A 13,744-nucleotide genomic window follows, 5' to 3' on the forward strand; every position below is an offset into this window, starting at 1 on the left:
TGCAGCCACCGGTTCTGAGAGTATTTAACTATTTTAGAAAGTAATGCTGATATTAGTTATAGCCAGTTAAAAAGTTTTGATGAACTACTTGTGAGGTCATCATGAGGTCATGACAGCTTACTAATTAGTGGATTTATGGAATAACCGTCTAATAGGCAAGCAGTTTCCAAAACCATAACTATTGGATATTAGTCGCTTCTCTGACTATTTTTACTATCTAGTATAACGATTCATGTTACATGGGTCAGTTATGAAAGCAATTTAGGATTGCACAGAATGACTTCTGATTGCATATAGTGAGTTGATAATCCCAACAGTGACTTGTGCTGGCCATACCGGCTGGACACGCTGTCATATCTTTTCCATCCAAACAATAATATCCAAGAGGACACAATCCATCAGCGGGTCGAGGAGAGAGGCTACCTTCAGGGCACGCATAACCGGAATCACAGGCTAGGCAGCTGGTTAGGCTACCATCGCTATAAAAGCCAGCTTCGCAAACAACTGGTGCATCTTCCGCATCAGAACAAGAGTATCCAGGAGGGCAAGGAGTGCATGCTGTTTGTCGGCCCAAGCTGTAATATCCCGAAGCACAAAATACTCCTAAAATATAAACAAACCAATAGGTGTTAGGTTAGATTATAATAGATGTAAGTTAAATAAATCGGGCCAGATTATTGCAGGTTAAAGCTAAAACAAAATAAATTTTCAATATTGAGTGGCATGCAAAAAGTCTCAAAATTAGTGATGCTAACGAACAGATGAAATCTTTCTAATCCATCAAGTGAACACATTATCTGACATATTCAAACTCCGAACAGAATCTTTCATACAAATACAGTCTCAGCTACTTGGAACTAACATGCATAGACATGTCATATGTACATAAGATCTATTGCTGACACTAACATGCATAGACATGTCATATGTACATAAGATCTATTGCTGGCATTGAAATGCATAGACATACAAATACATAAGATCAATCACTGACCAACAATGAGTGCAGAACAGTGATTTTCAATAAACAAACTATGTGATTGATATAAATAGATGATCTCTTGCTGACAATAGTAGATATAGACTTCCTTACTATTTGGGCACATACTGGTGTCTGCCAAGTAGAATTTTTTAACATTGTGTAACATCTTTACATTTTCCTCTGAAAGCTTCCACTGTCGTGTCAAACAACTTTAGACCACTGTCGTGTCAAACAACTTTAGACCACTGTCGTGTCAAACAAATTCTGGCTAGTGTGACCTTGTTATTCACCATGGTCAGTACCCAAGGTTCCCGTCAGTTCTGTTTATTAATCTCTGACTGTCTTTACTGTATTCACTACACAAAACAGGTGCTGATCAACACCAGTAAGAAGAGATAGTTAAGGTTACCTGTGCTTGTAGTGCTTGCACACTCTTTGCCAGCTTCACATTCAGTACAAAAGGTAGACCCGGCTTCCGCATATGTACCCCTGGCGCAGACTAATACCAGGTTGGTATAGATAGTGGGACAAGAGTAGCCTGCTGGGCAGAGGATGCATTCAGCCCGACCTCCTTCACTAAATATTAAAGAATAAGAAACTAGACAGCCAGAATTATACAAATCTGTTGCACCCAGATATACAAGAGAAGGATTGTTTTCTTTTTGTAAAATGAATAGCTTTGCTGGTTTCTTCCATAATCATTGATTTGTAGATAGCGAAGGTAGACGATAGATAGTTTAGGTGACTGGTACATAGTTTAGGTGACTGGTACATAGTTTGGGTGACTGGTACATAGTTTAGGTGACTGGTACATACATGTAGTTAAGGAAACTGGTACACAGTTTAGACAACTGGTACATGGTTTAGTTGACTGCTAAATAGTATATGTAACTGGTACATAGTTTAGGTAACAGGTACATAGTTAAGGTAACTGGTACATTAGCTTAGGTAACTGGTACATAGTTAAGGTAACTAGTACATAGTTTAGGTAACTGGTGAATAGTTAAGGTAACGGATACATTAGTTTAGGTAGCTGATGCATAATTAAGGTAACGGGTAGATAATTTAAGTAACTGATATATGGTTTAGGTGAATAGTAATTACACAAAGAAGCTGGTGGTTAGTTTATGTAGCAGGTAGACAGTTTAGATAACTTTTAAAAGAACAAAAATTAGTTATAATAGTTAGAGCAGACCCTTGTATTGGGTAAGTTTTACTAGGAGCATCTTAAACAAATAGAGATTATCAGAAACAATTGTTGACTTTGTGCGTGAGGTGACTAGAATCTGACAGACTCTAGAGCTCTAGACAGACTCTTCTTGATGGTTAACCGCTGAGATTCCTTGATGGTTAACCGCTGAGATTCCTTGATGGTTAACCGCTGAGATTCCTTGATGGTTAACCGCTGAGATTCCTTGATGATTAACCGCTGAGATTCCTTGATGGTTAACCGCTGAGATTCCTTGATGGTTAACCGCTGAGATTCCTTGATGGTTAACCGCTGAGATTCCTTGATGGTTAACCGCTGAGCTTTGATGAGCGTTATTCTAATGCCTGATTTAGACTAAAGTCGTATATATGGTGTGCAAGCTTATGCAGATGTGTGATTGATGTGAGCCGTAATAGCTGTGAAATCACAAGATGATGCAGTTAAATGCTGTGCTAACTCCACAAAAGCGTTGTCTAGAGCGGTTGCCCGATTTATCCAAAGATATTAGTATCATCACCCTAATCAGGCATTAGGGTGAGCTTACAAATGACTCGTTAAGAAATTATTTTATTATTTTTTCCTAGACAAATATGAATTAGTTTATTTGATATGCAGCTTCCACACTTTTATGGTACTTCTTTTATCTGCAGAAAAACTCAGACTGATAGTAAGAATCACAGTCAGAGACAGATGATAAGCTCATGAAATATATGAACATATAGCGGAAGTGGCACACATGGTTATAAACTTACCTATAATAGCCAGCCTGGCAGTCATTGCTAGAATCACTGTGTACATCAGGGCACTCCTTACCAGCTGAGCATCGAGTACACGCCTGCTGCTGACCGACGGAGTAGTAACCAGCCGCGCAGTTGATCTGCTGGTCGTTGTTGGTCCAGGGGCAAGCAACTCCTGTCAGAATGAGTGTATGCGTGAGTGTAGAAGGAAATAAAAGAGTATGACTGTTAAACAGCCAAAGATCGACAACAAGCCATGCAAGGTTCATTAATGAAAAGACTGAACTAGATTGGAGTTATCTCCTCTCCAGTATATACGCGGTATGTTTTATTGTGGCAACTAGGAGGCAGCAAGGGATTAATAGACATCTAAGAAAGCTTAATAAAGGTCAAATTTGTACAGACCTGTAGGACATGGGGTACAGCCAGTTTGTCCACCTGTTGAATAGTGTCCAGCCACACATCTAGCATTCTGAGAGCCATCCACATCAGGGCATTCCCAGCCTGCAGGGCATTCTAAGCAAGCTCCGGATGCTTCGAAGGAGTATTCTCCTGCTTGGCAGTCTATGGCTGTAGCTACTGTTGCGTCGGCACAGGCCTTTCCAGCAGCGCATTTGGTACACTGGCTGGAACCTTCGAGAGCATACGTTCCTGCAACCATCCCTTGACATTACAACAGTGGCCAAGACTTCAATTCAAACATTGATGAGAAACAATACTTTGATGTTAATAAATTCATGAATTCAGGGCATGAGGCTGTTGGTGTGGCTACTGACCTAGAGGACAGGGGTACATATTGTCGCCTGTAGTTATAGATGGGCAAGCACTTCCAGCGGGACAAAGAGTACACTCCGTAAAACCACCATCAGTAAAAGAACCGGGTGAACAAACAACGGGAAGCACATCTGGTGTAGAACAGGCATATCCAGGAGGACACTCGATGCAGCTGTGAGCATTGTCCAGGCTGTAGTAGCCAGCGGTGCAATTGACCGGTGCCACTCTGTAATATACAGAATATTATGGGTGATGGTATAACACATTGCACTAGCCTTAGGTCTAATTTACCATAACACCCTTTGTTAAAAAGAATGCAAAAAGCAATCCTACTAAAATAGCTTAATTAACTTACTCAGGGTCAAGGCAAGAGGTTCCAGCTACGCAGTCTGTACAAGTTACTTGTCCAACCTGACCATTTGTTGTTTGCCCAGGCTGACAAGGAATCGGAGCAGAGTCTTTGAATGGACAGGCATATCTATAGAATACATAAGACAACTCATCAGTATAATATGGTAGGTTTGACCTTTTACCGGTTTGCACACAAGAGTTGTGAGCTTACAATAATATAGTATATACACTGTGGTTATGGTGGTCTGAAAATGCACTGAGTCAAAAAAAGAGGTTAAGAGCCTTGGTAAATTCTAGAGATGAAATTAGTAATTATTACTTCATAAAGTTATTCGTCGTTTGTGATCAAATTATACTGAACTTTAACCAGTGTTTGTAACAGTTTTAATAATGGTGGCCCCTCGGTGTAATATTAGTAATAATTGAAATGTGACATAGTCACAACAAATGAGCTTATCACATAAAACATAAAGACATGCAGTCCCTGCAGCAACAATCCTCAATACTCAAAAACACAAAATTCTGTTGTTTTATTAACCAAGTTTACAAATATCGTGTTAAGCAGAGCATGTAGTTAACATGCATAGCCTAGGGTTTCGGCTAACAGTGATATGCATACCCTAAGTTTTTGCTGTCAGTAGTATTCATAGCATACGTTCTTGATAACGGTGATATATATAACCTAATTTCTTGTAAACAACAGTGACTACTTAAAACTGGTACTTACTGTAACAAAAGTAGTAAGTTTGGTACTTACTCTAACAAAGGAAGTTTGGTACTTACTCCAACAAAGGAAGTAAGTTTGGTACCTACTCTAACAAAGGAAGTAAGTTTGAGATTTACTCTAACAAAGGAAGTAAGTTTGGGACTTACTCTAACAAAGGAAGTAAGTTTGGGACTTACTCTAACAAAGGAAGTAAGTTTGGTACTTACTCTAACAAAGGAAGTAAGTTTGGGACTTACTCTAACAAAGGAAGTAAGTTTGGGACTTACTCTAACAAAGGAAGTAAGTTTGGTACCTACTCTAACAAAGGAAGTAAGTTTGGTACCTACTCTAACAAAGGAAGTAAGTTTGGTACCTACTCTAACAAAGGAAGTAAGTTTGAGATTTACTCTAACAAAGGAAGTAAGTTTGGGACTTACTCTAACAAAGGAAGTAAGTTTGGTACCTACTCTAACAAAGGAAGTAAGTTTGGTACTTACTCTAACAATAGAAGCAAGTCTGGTACTTACAAAAATGGCTTTGATAGTAACAAGTGAACTTCGTTATCATACATGTGTTGATAATGAGAAAACAAATACAACATAACATAATATCATGATTTTTCAGATGATTTTTCAGAAGACATATTTGCAAAACTTAAATAAGCAAAACTTTAGCTAGGTACTACAGCTAGGTACTATAGCTAGGTACTATAGCTAGGTACTAACCCTGATAATTATAGCTAGGTATTAACCCTGAAAACTATAGCTAGGTACTAACCCTGATGACTATAGCTAGGTACTAACCCTGATGGACAGGCAGTACAGCCTTGGTCTCCGACAGCGCTGTAATGTCCATCTTCACACTCTGTGAGAGCATCAGTGGGCAGCGTGCAATTGTAACCAGCAGGGCATTGGATGCAAACTGACACACCCTACAGGCATATAACAAGTGTTAGAAATGTTCAATATATGTAGAGTTACTGTATATATTTATGTTACAACCGAAACACAGAAGGATTTATATGTCAGAAGACAAGAAGAGTATATCATCACAAGTAAACATCATCAAATACATATCATTCCGAGTCCAACCATTAGAGTACGTATTAATGTTGTCTGACTTATATCCATAGGCCTACTGGGTTTTAAGACAAACGATCACCTTCCCTAAAATGCATAAAGCTAACATAACGTGAAACTATACAAAGATATTTGACTACAGTACCAATTGTGTAACACTAGGGGACATCTTTGGGTTACTGTGATATGAGATAGCATTCTATAGGATTATCATATCTATAGGATATTCTATTATCAGAATAATCTGTACGAGCATGTAAGTAGCAGTCCACAGGCAGCACAAGACAGATGAAGCAATCACCTCAGGACTATACTCTCCGGTGAGGCATGAAAGGGGTGCACTTGACTTGTCTACACACTGGCTACCAGAATCACAAGTATTGCAGGATAAATAGGCAGCACCAAGAGAATACTCTCCAGTTTCACAAGGCAGTGGAAGGGAGCCTTTGATTGGACACTTATAACCAGCCGGGCAGACTGTGCAGCTCAGCACCTACAACATAAACACCTACCCTTAATACTATACAATAACGGGAGCCTATATTCCAGCCAGTCTGCGACTCGACCCAGTTGGAAGTCTAGGTGATTCCTTAATTGCCACCAACTCTATATGCGTTACGAATAATAGGCAGTTGTAACTCTATGTAATACATTTGTATATAAATACAATCATCCACAAGACACAAGTGTAATACAAGAGAGGTGCTGCTCTAATGTCCTCCAATGAGGTCGCCTTTATTTACGAGTCAGTCTCACTAAGCTCCCCCTTTTGCTTTGCTCGGCTAGCCGACGTCTGGCTGGCGGCATGCTCGTAGAGCGTGATCTGATTGACTGACTGACCTCGGTGGTAGCTTGACTGCTTTCACCGCAATATGATGATACTCTAGACATTAGCCTTCAAGGTCATCTTGTTTGTTGCAATAGGTCAAATTTTACAATTTGTACTTGGGTTAAATTATGACATTCTATGTTCATGACAGAATCTATATTTAATTGAAGTCACTTCGGATAGCTTTATTACCACACTGAACAGCCCGTCTAATTTTATCCTTATAAACGACGCTCTATGTGTTTGTCTCATTTGCGTAAAAAAGAAACAGTTAAAAGCATATAAGTGATGCATATGCAGCTCGGAAGCAGCGTGTAAAGGCACCTTTCCTCCTATGCTGTAGTAACCGTCATCACAATCAGTGCCTCCTGCAGAGATGTCAGCGCAAGACATGCCAGGGGGACAAGACTGACAGACTTCTGAACCAACTGGCGCGTAAAGACCTGTAGAAATACATAAAAAGATTGGTAGGCGCATGGCATGTCAATAAAGGCTCATTAGAATGCTGAGATCAGCTTATGTCAAGGACAGTATATAATCCGCTATAGGATGTATGACAGAGGCTATGTTTAAAGATATTGCGACGTCGTTGCTACAACTGAAACTGATGCTATGTCACTCTTACTATAATATAGATATTACGTGTTGTTTCTGTAGCTATAGACATCAATGATGAAAACTTTGTTGCCTTAGCTACGAGAGACATTACATCACCATTGTTATACTTAGATACCATATTATGTAACTGTAGCCAAATAATTTGATATTTCAAATATCAGCATCATAAAACCATATCAGCATTTTAATCATTTCAACAAAAGCTTTTTACATAACTTCAAGTAAAGCGTAAAGACTTCTCAGTTGTGAGTAATCTAAAAAAAGGAAAACTTCACAAATGTTTTATTCTTGTTTCCATGTTTTGTTACGTCATGTCATGAGAGCCATAGTGTAAAAATATGGGATGCATTGACACAATTAGTCTTTTATCTTTTCATGTGATGTAGAAATATGATAAACATTTGAGTTTAGTTCTGACCCGCCATATAACATTGTAAACATTGTAAACTCACCAGCTTCACAAGGTGAACATGTGGATACACCGGCACCGCTGTAATAGCCGGTCTCACAAGAAGTAGGGGTTGTGTAGTGGGTACCATTAAAACAGCTTGAGCCAGAGGGACATCTGGTACATGAACCAGCCCCTGGGTTTGAGTAGTAACCATCAGGACATAGCTGCAAATGCAAAATTCTCCTTTATTGTGATACATGTATGATGTCTACTTGCACTAAATAATCTCTCTTGCCAGAATATGACATCTACTTACATTACAAAGAATGTCTCCAGCCAAACTATAGTATCCGGCCTCACAATCATCAGGTGACATTGTCTTAGACGTGCAAGACTTCCCTTGCGGACAAACTTTACACAAGGCCAGACCTGGTTCATCAGCATAAAGGCCATCCGGACAAACCACAGCTCCGGACTGCGCTGACTCGCAGTAAGACCCTAGCGGACAAGGCTGACAGCTCGTTCCGTCACTGTATTCACCAGCCTATTATAAATAAACAATTTGCATTCCGTTTAAGTTGAGAGTGAATAAGTAGAATAGTGCTGCAGAAAGCCCCTTTGCAATACTTTGTATGACTGTTGAATGACAGATCGGTCGACTCAGCCTTTGCACTGGACTATGTGAAACATTATTCATGCTAGTACCCTAGCAGGGTACTAGCATGGTGAGAGATGATCAGGTGTGATAACTACGTGTACAATTATTCTAACACATGGCAAGGTGGTCGCGTGGCGCAGATGATAAGGCTTTGTCTTGGTTGTTAAACCGAATGTCTGAATGCGAAACCTATGCGTTGCAATATTTTTTCCTAACGCTTCAACCATTGCTTCGAAAAGACGGATATGTGTCTTATTATAGTAATGATTTATGACCAGTAGTTGTAAGAGATCTTAAATATCAAAATTAGAGTGAAAAATCTACAAATAAAGACAATTCAACCTACTAGTACTACTTTATACATGAGATCAACAATAATACCTGTGGTCACCATGAAATACAGAGTTATAAAAACCAGAAGCCATCAGATTAACATTAGCTATCAAACCTTGGAAGGGCTGTCAACTCTCTGAGCAGTTATGAATAAGAGTGGGTAGCAGCACTCCACTCTTACTAATTACACTGCTTTGAGTATACAGTTTGGGTCAGCAATTAATACCTACACTAGTATTAGCGCAAAGATTCCATTTCTAAAAGAACTTCACGCAGAAAGACTTACATTACAGACAGAGATAGAACCTCCAGAGCATACCGATCCAGCTGGACACGCAGAGCAGGCTGTTGATCCGGCTGAAGAGTACTGTAATATATCATAAAACATTCCAACTCGCATGTAAAACATGTGTCTTATTTAAATTGAAAATAAAACACAAATATTTTTTTAATTTATTTAACAAGTTTTAAAGCATTTACTCAAACTGCAAAAAACATTGTCGAATTACTGACAACATTTTTTTTGGAACATTCTAAACGCCTATATGCAAGGATTTCATAACGAAGCATATAAAATGCCTTAGAGAGTTGAAAGCTATTCTCCGACAAGGTGTTACCAAATTATGTATGATTAGGTGTAGCATCTAAAACCTTTTCTTCGAAACTGACAAACTAGAAATACAGCTCATGCCTCAGGCCTACTGTATTACTAAAAGTGATACAGTAGGCCTATTAATGTCAACATTTAGTTATGGTAGAAGCCAAAACCAATTATCATGCCATATAATTTGCTGTTTTTGCTACTACATACCTCTCCACTCGCGCAAGCTGTAGGACTCTGGTCCTTATATGGACATTTGGAGTTGGCTGGACACTCGGTGCAGAGAACTGTTCCAGTCGACGTGGTGTAAAATCCATCAGGACACTAAAGCAATATTAGCATCTGCATGTAACTATAGGAAGTCTGAAAACCACTGAATTGGCCTGCTGCTAGTTGATTCTGAGTGAGATTTTAAAAACAAATTTTATGCAGGTTGAAGAAGTGAATAGCTGTACCCCGTGTGTTGAGTGTGACAACGCTTATCAGCCCTTTCTTACAAGTTTATAGGCATAAACACATTAGCAAATTTTTGAGTGTTTTTGAAAATGATACCTTTTCAGAAAGTCTGAGCAAAGTCTTGTTCACCCTAACTCACTCCAGCTTATCCCAACTCACTCCAACTCACCTTAGCACACCTCAGCTCACTGCAGCTCATCCCAACTGACCTCAACTCACCCCAACTCACCTTAGCACACCTTAGCACACCTCAGCTCACTGCAGCTCATCCCAACTCACCTCAACTCACCCCAACTCACCCCAACTCACCCCAACTCACCTTAGCACACCTCAGTTCACTGCAGCTCATCCCAACTCACCTCAACTCACTCCAACTCACCCCAACTCACCACAACTCACCTTAGCATGCCTCAGCTCACTGCAGCTCATCCCAACTCACCTCAACACACTCCAACTCACCCCAACTCACCTTAGCACACCTTAGCACACCTCAGCTCACTGCAGCTCATCCCAACTCACCCCAACTCACCCCAACTCACCTTAGCACACCTCAGTTCACTGCAGCTCATCCCAACTCACCCCAACTCACCCCAACTCACCTTAGCACACCTCAGTTCACTGCAGCTCATCCCAACTCACCTCAACTCATCCCAACTCACCTTAGCACACCTCAGCTCACTGCAGCTCATCCCAACTCACCTCAACTCACCCCAACTCATCCCAACTCACCTCAACTCACCCCAACTCACCCCAACTCACCTTAGCACACCTTAGCTCACTGCAGCTCATCCCAACTCACCTCAACTCACTCCAACTCACCCCAACTCACCACAACTCACCTTAGCACGCCTCAGCTCACTGCAGCTCATCCCAACTCACCTCAACTCACTCCAACTCACCCCAACTCACCACAACTCACCTTAGCACACCTCAGCTCACTGCAGCTCATCCCAACTCACCTCAACACACTCCAACTCACCCCAACTCACCTTAGCACACCTTAGCACACCTCAGCTCACTGCAGCTCATCCAAACACACCTCAACTTTCTAAGTCTTGCTCTACTGTAATACCAAAAATTGATGCAATTAAACAACAATAATCACAGTTCATTTCTCTCGAAATACCTAATTATAATATTTTACAACTTAATTTGTGATTGTCCATTCAATTTTGTATCTTGTACTTTTAATGCTCATTCTCCTGAACCATGATGCAAAGAAACAAGCAAAAGAAATTTCAGTTTGTTTCTTCACAAGAGCAGGCATGTCGAAATAAATCAATGACTGCCGGATCAATTACTAAAACTTAAGTATGTTTGAATGAACGATTTTTAGCATGCCAAAAGCACTGCCTCAATGCTAAGGCGCTAGCAAAAACTTGTCAGTGTGTTCATACCATAATGTTTTTACCATAGTGGTGCGAAAAAGTGTTTTTTATATTCTACATAGTATTGAAACTTTTAAATAATGCAGCTGGTGCACCTGCACCATGACTGATAACATATCAGAACCATGTTTACCATGTTTAGGGATAAAAGCATAAGCCTGCAACTAATCCCTTTTGATAGCATTAATAGTTATATGTATTAGTAGTAGTAGTAGTAGCAGTAATCATATTGGTAGTAGTAGCTATAGTAGCAGTAACAGTTGAAGTAATAGTAGTAGTAGGAGTAGAAGTAACAGTAGTAGTATTAGTAGTAATAGCAGTAGTAGTTACAGCAGTAGTTGTAGTCGCAATAGGTGTAGTGGTACTATACTTATTTTAAATGAACACTTACGGTGAGGCAGCCACTCTGCGAGTAACTACTCTGATACTCTCCAGCTAAGCAGGCGACTGGCGCAAGGGTAGGGTCAGGGCACTCATAGCCTTGTGGGCAAATTGTGCAGTCAGACAAACCGAGTGAGGAACTGTATGTGCCTGTAGGGCACACTAGAGGCTCACTCAAACCTGCTGATGGGCACCTGCATAACCATGGCATATCGTGAGCATTGAAGGAAGATAAGGAGAAAGGTTGCCCAGGGTTGTTTAGTATAATATACAACAGATAAGCAATAGCTGCAACCATGTTTAGCTGAGCCATGTTGGCTCTATGTTTAGCAGGCTGCTAAAAGTGCCTGAAAAAGCCACAAACATTTGCAATTTTCTACAAAAATCTAAAGAATTTTGAGGATCATAAAACTTAGGCATGCTAAAACTAACAAAATAGCAACCTTGGCAGCGGACCAAACCTTGTTATACCAAAAGTTAATAAAATGATGAAGAGCTGTCTAACAATAAACCTGGACTATACCATAATGGCGTAAACACAAAATACAATACTATTTAGTATGAGAAGATGATTCTTCATACTAAAATGAAACATTATTCATCGCGGTTTATTTACTTTTATAAAAATAACGTTCTACCAGTCCCAACCAGGAAACATCCTTTTTTGAGGGTTCAAACCAGCCATGGTTCCTTGATTTATGTTACTTGTAGAAGAGATTGTATGCAGATGGCCAAAATTCTAATCTGTACATTTGTACAATCAGAAACAGCTTGCATTTTTCAAATGGTTAGATGAATGCAAAAAACATTAGCAATATCGGCTCAGGTTGTCCAACCCGTTTATATTAGAGATGACCATACTTCACAAGAGAGAATCTAACACAGCCTCAGACCTCCCTTTCACCATTGATACCCTCAGATCTTTCATGCAAATTTTTTGTGGATGCCCTTCCCTGTACCGGCATATGCAATTATTAACGTGCTGTTTTCTTCCATCAGAACATGAGTCCCATTATTATAGATTGAACACATTCACCATAAAGTGAGCAATTCCATCAAGAGAGCACTTTCATCAAAGTGTAGGCACCTTTACCAGAGAGTGACCACCTCCATCAGGGAGTGAACACCTCCACCAGAGAGTGACAACTCCATCAGAGAGTGACAAGTCAATCAGAAAAACAGAGTAACTACATCAAAAAGAGAGATTGCCTTCATCTTAAAGTAGGCATATTAATCAAATGGAAACTACTTTATCAAAGAGTGACAACTCTATCAGAGAGTGACAACTCGATCAAAGAGTGACAACTTTATCAGAGAGTGACAACTCGATTAAAGTGTGACAACTCTATCAGAGAGTGACAACTCGATCAAAGAGTGACAACTCGATCAAAGAGTGACAACTCCATCAGAGAGTGTCAACTCTATCAGAGAGTGACAACTCGATCAAAGAGTGACAACTCGATCAAAGAGTGACAACTCCATTAGAGAGTGACAACTCGATCAAAGAGTGACAACTCTATCAGACAGTGAGCTTTAATAAATAACTTTATTAACCAAAATTAGTACTTACTTATGTCCAAGAGGACAGTCGGTGCACGAGTCACTCGTGTTTTGCGAGTAGCTGCCAGCAGTACACAAAACAGGACTAACTGCAGGGTCACTGCATTCATATCCTCCATAGCAGGCGGTACAAGATGTTGCATTTCCCAATGAAAAGTAGCCGGCAGTACAGGCCGATTCTGCAGAAGAAAAGTAAACCTTTTGTTAGTATCACAAAATTCATCAAAAACAATTAACTTGAAGCCGAAAACACTGAACGCTGGAATATCAATTACAGATATTGAACACTGGAATATTAATAACAGATAATCACACTGGAATATCGATAACAGATATTGAACTGTGGAATATTAATAACAGATATTCACACTGGAACATCAATAACAGATATTCACATTGGAATATCAATAACAGATATTGAACACCGGAATATCAATAACAGATATTGAACCCTGGAATATCAATGACATATACTGAATACTGGAACATCAATGACAGATATTGGACACTGGACTATCAATAACAGATGATGAATACTAAAAATTTGCGAGAAGCCAAGTGCAAGCAAGAATCAGTATCCAGTTTTTATAAGAGACATAAAGAGCCCCTGCCGACTCTCCTATGATATGCTCAGATTTTGCACTGATCTCGCCGCTACCAATATGTGCCTACAGAGCTTAAATTTACTTA

General features: G+C 39.8%; 1 protein-coding gene across 1 annotated transcript in view; it reads right to left on the reverse strand.

The window, feature by feature from the left end:
* LOC137386781 (uncharacterized) overlaps positions 1 to 13,744 on the reverse strand; it is a 168,532-nt gene that overhangs the window by 138,907 nt on the left and 15,881 nt on the right. Inside the window, 16 exon segments of the mRNA XM_068072928.1 lie at positions 337 to 603; positions 1,392 to 1,558; positions 2,945 to 3,044; positions 3,047 to 3,069; positions 3,331 to 3,580; positions 3,706 to 3,929; positions 4,059 to 4,181; positions 5,564 to 5,691; positions 6,141 to 6,332; positions 6,993 to 7,111; positions 7,739 to 7,901; positions 7,994 to 8,221; positions 8,955 to 9,035; positions 9,480 to 9,593; positions 11,505 to 11,688; positions 13,065 to 13,233. Of these exon segments, the coding sequence (XP_067929029.1) occupies positions 337 to 603; positions 1,392 to 1,558; positions 2,945 to 3,044; positions 3,047 to 3,069; positions 3,331 to 3,580; positions 3,706 to 3,929; positions 4,059 to 4,181; positions 5,564 to 5,691; positions 6,141 to 6,332; positions 6,993 to 7,111; positions 7,739 to 7,901; positions 7,994 to 8,221; positions 8,955 to 9,035; positions 9,480 to 9,593; positions 11,505 to 11,688; positions 13,065 to 13,233 (2,532 nt within the window).

This window comes from Watersipora subatra, chromosome 1, assembly GCF_963576615.1.
Source record: "Watersipora subatra chromosome 1, tzWatSuba1.1, whole genome shotgun sequence".
NCBI classification, from domain to species: Eukaryota; Metazoa; Bryozoa; class Gymnolaemata; order Cheilostomatida; family Watersiporidae; genus Watersipora; species Watersipora subatra.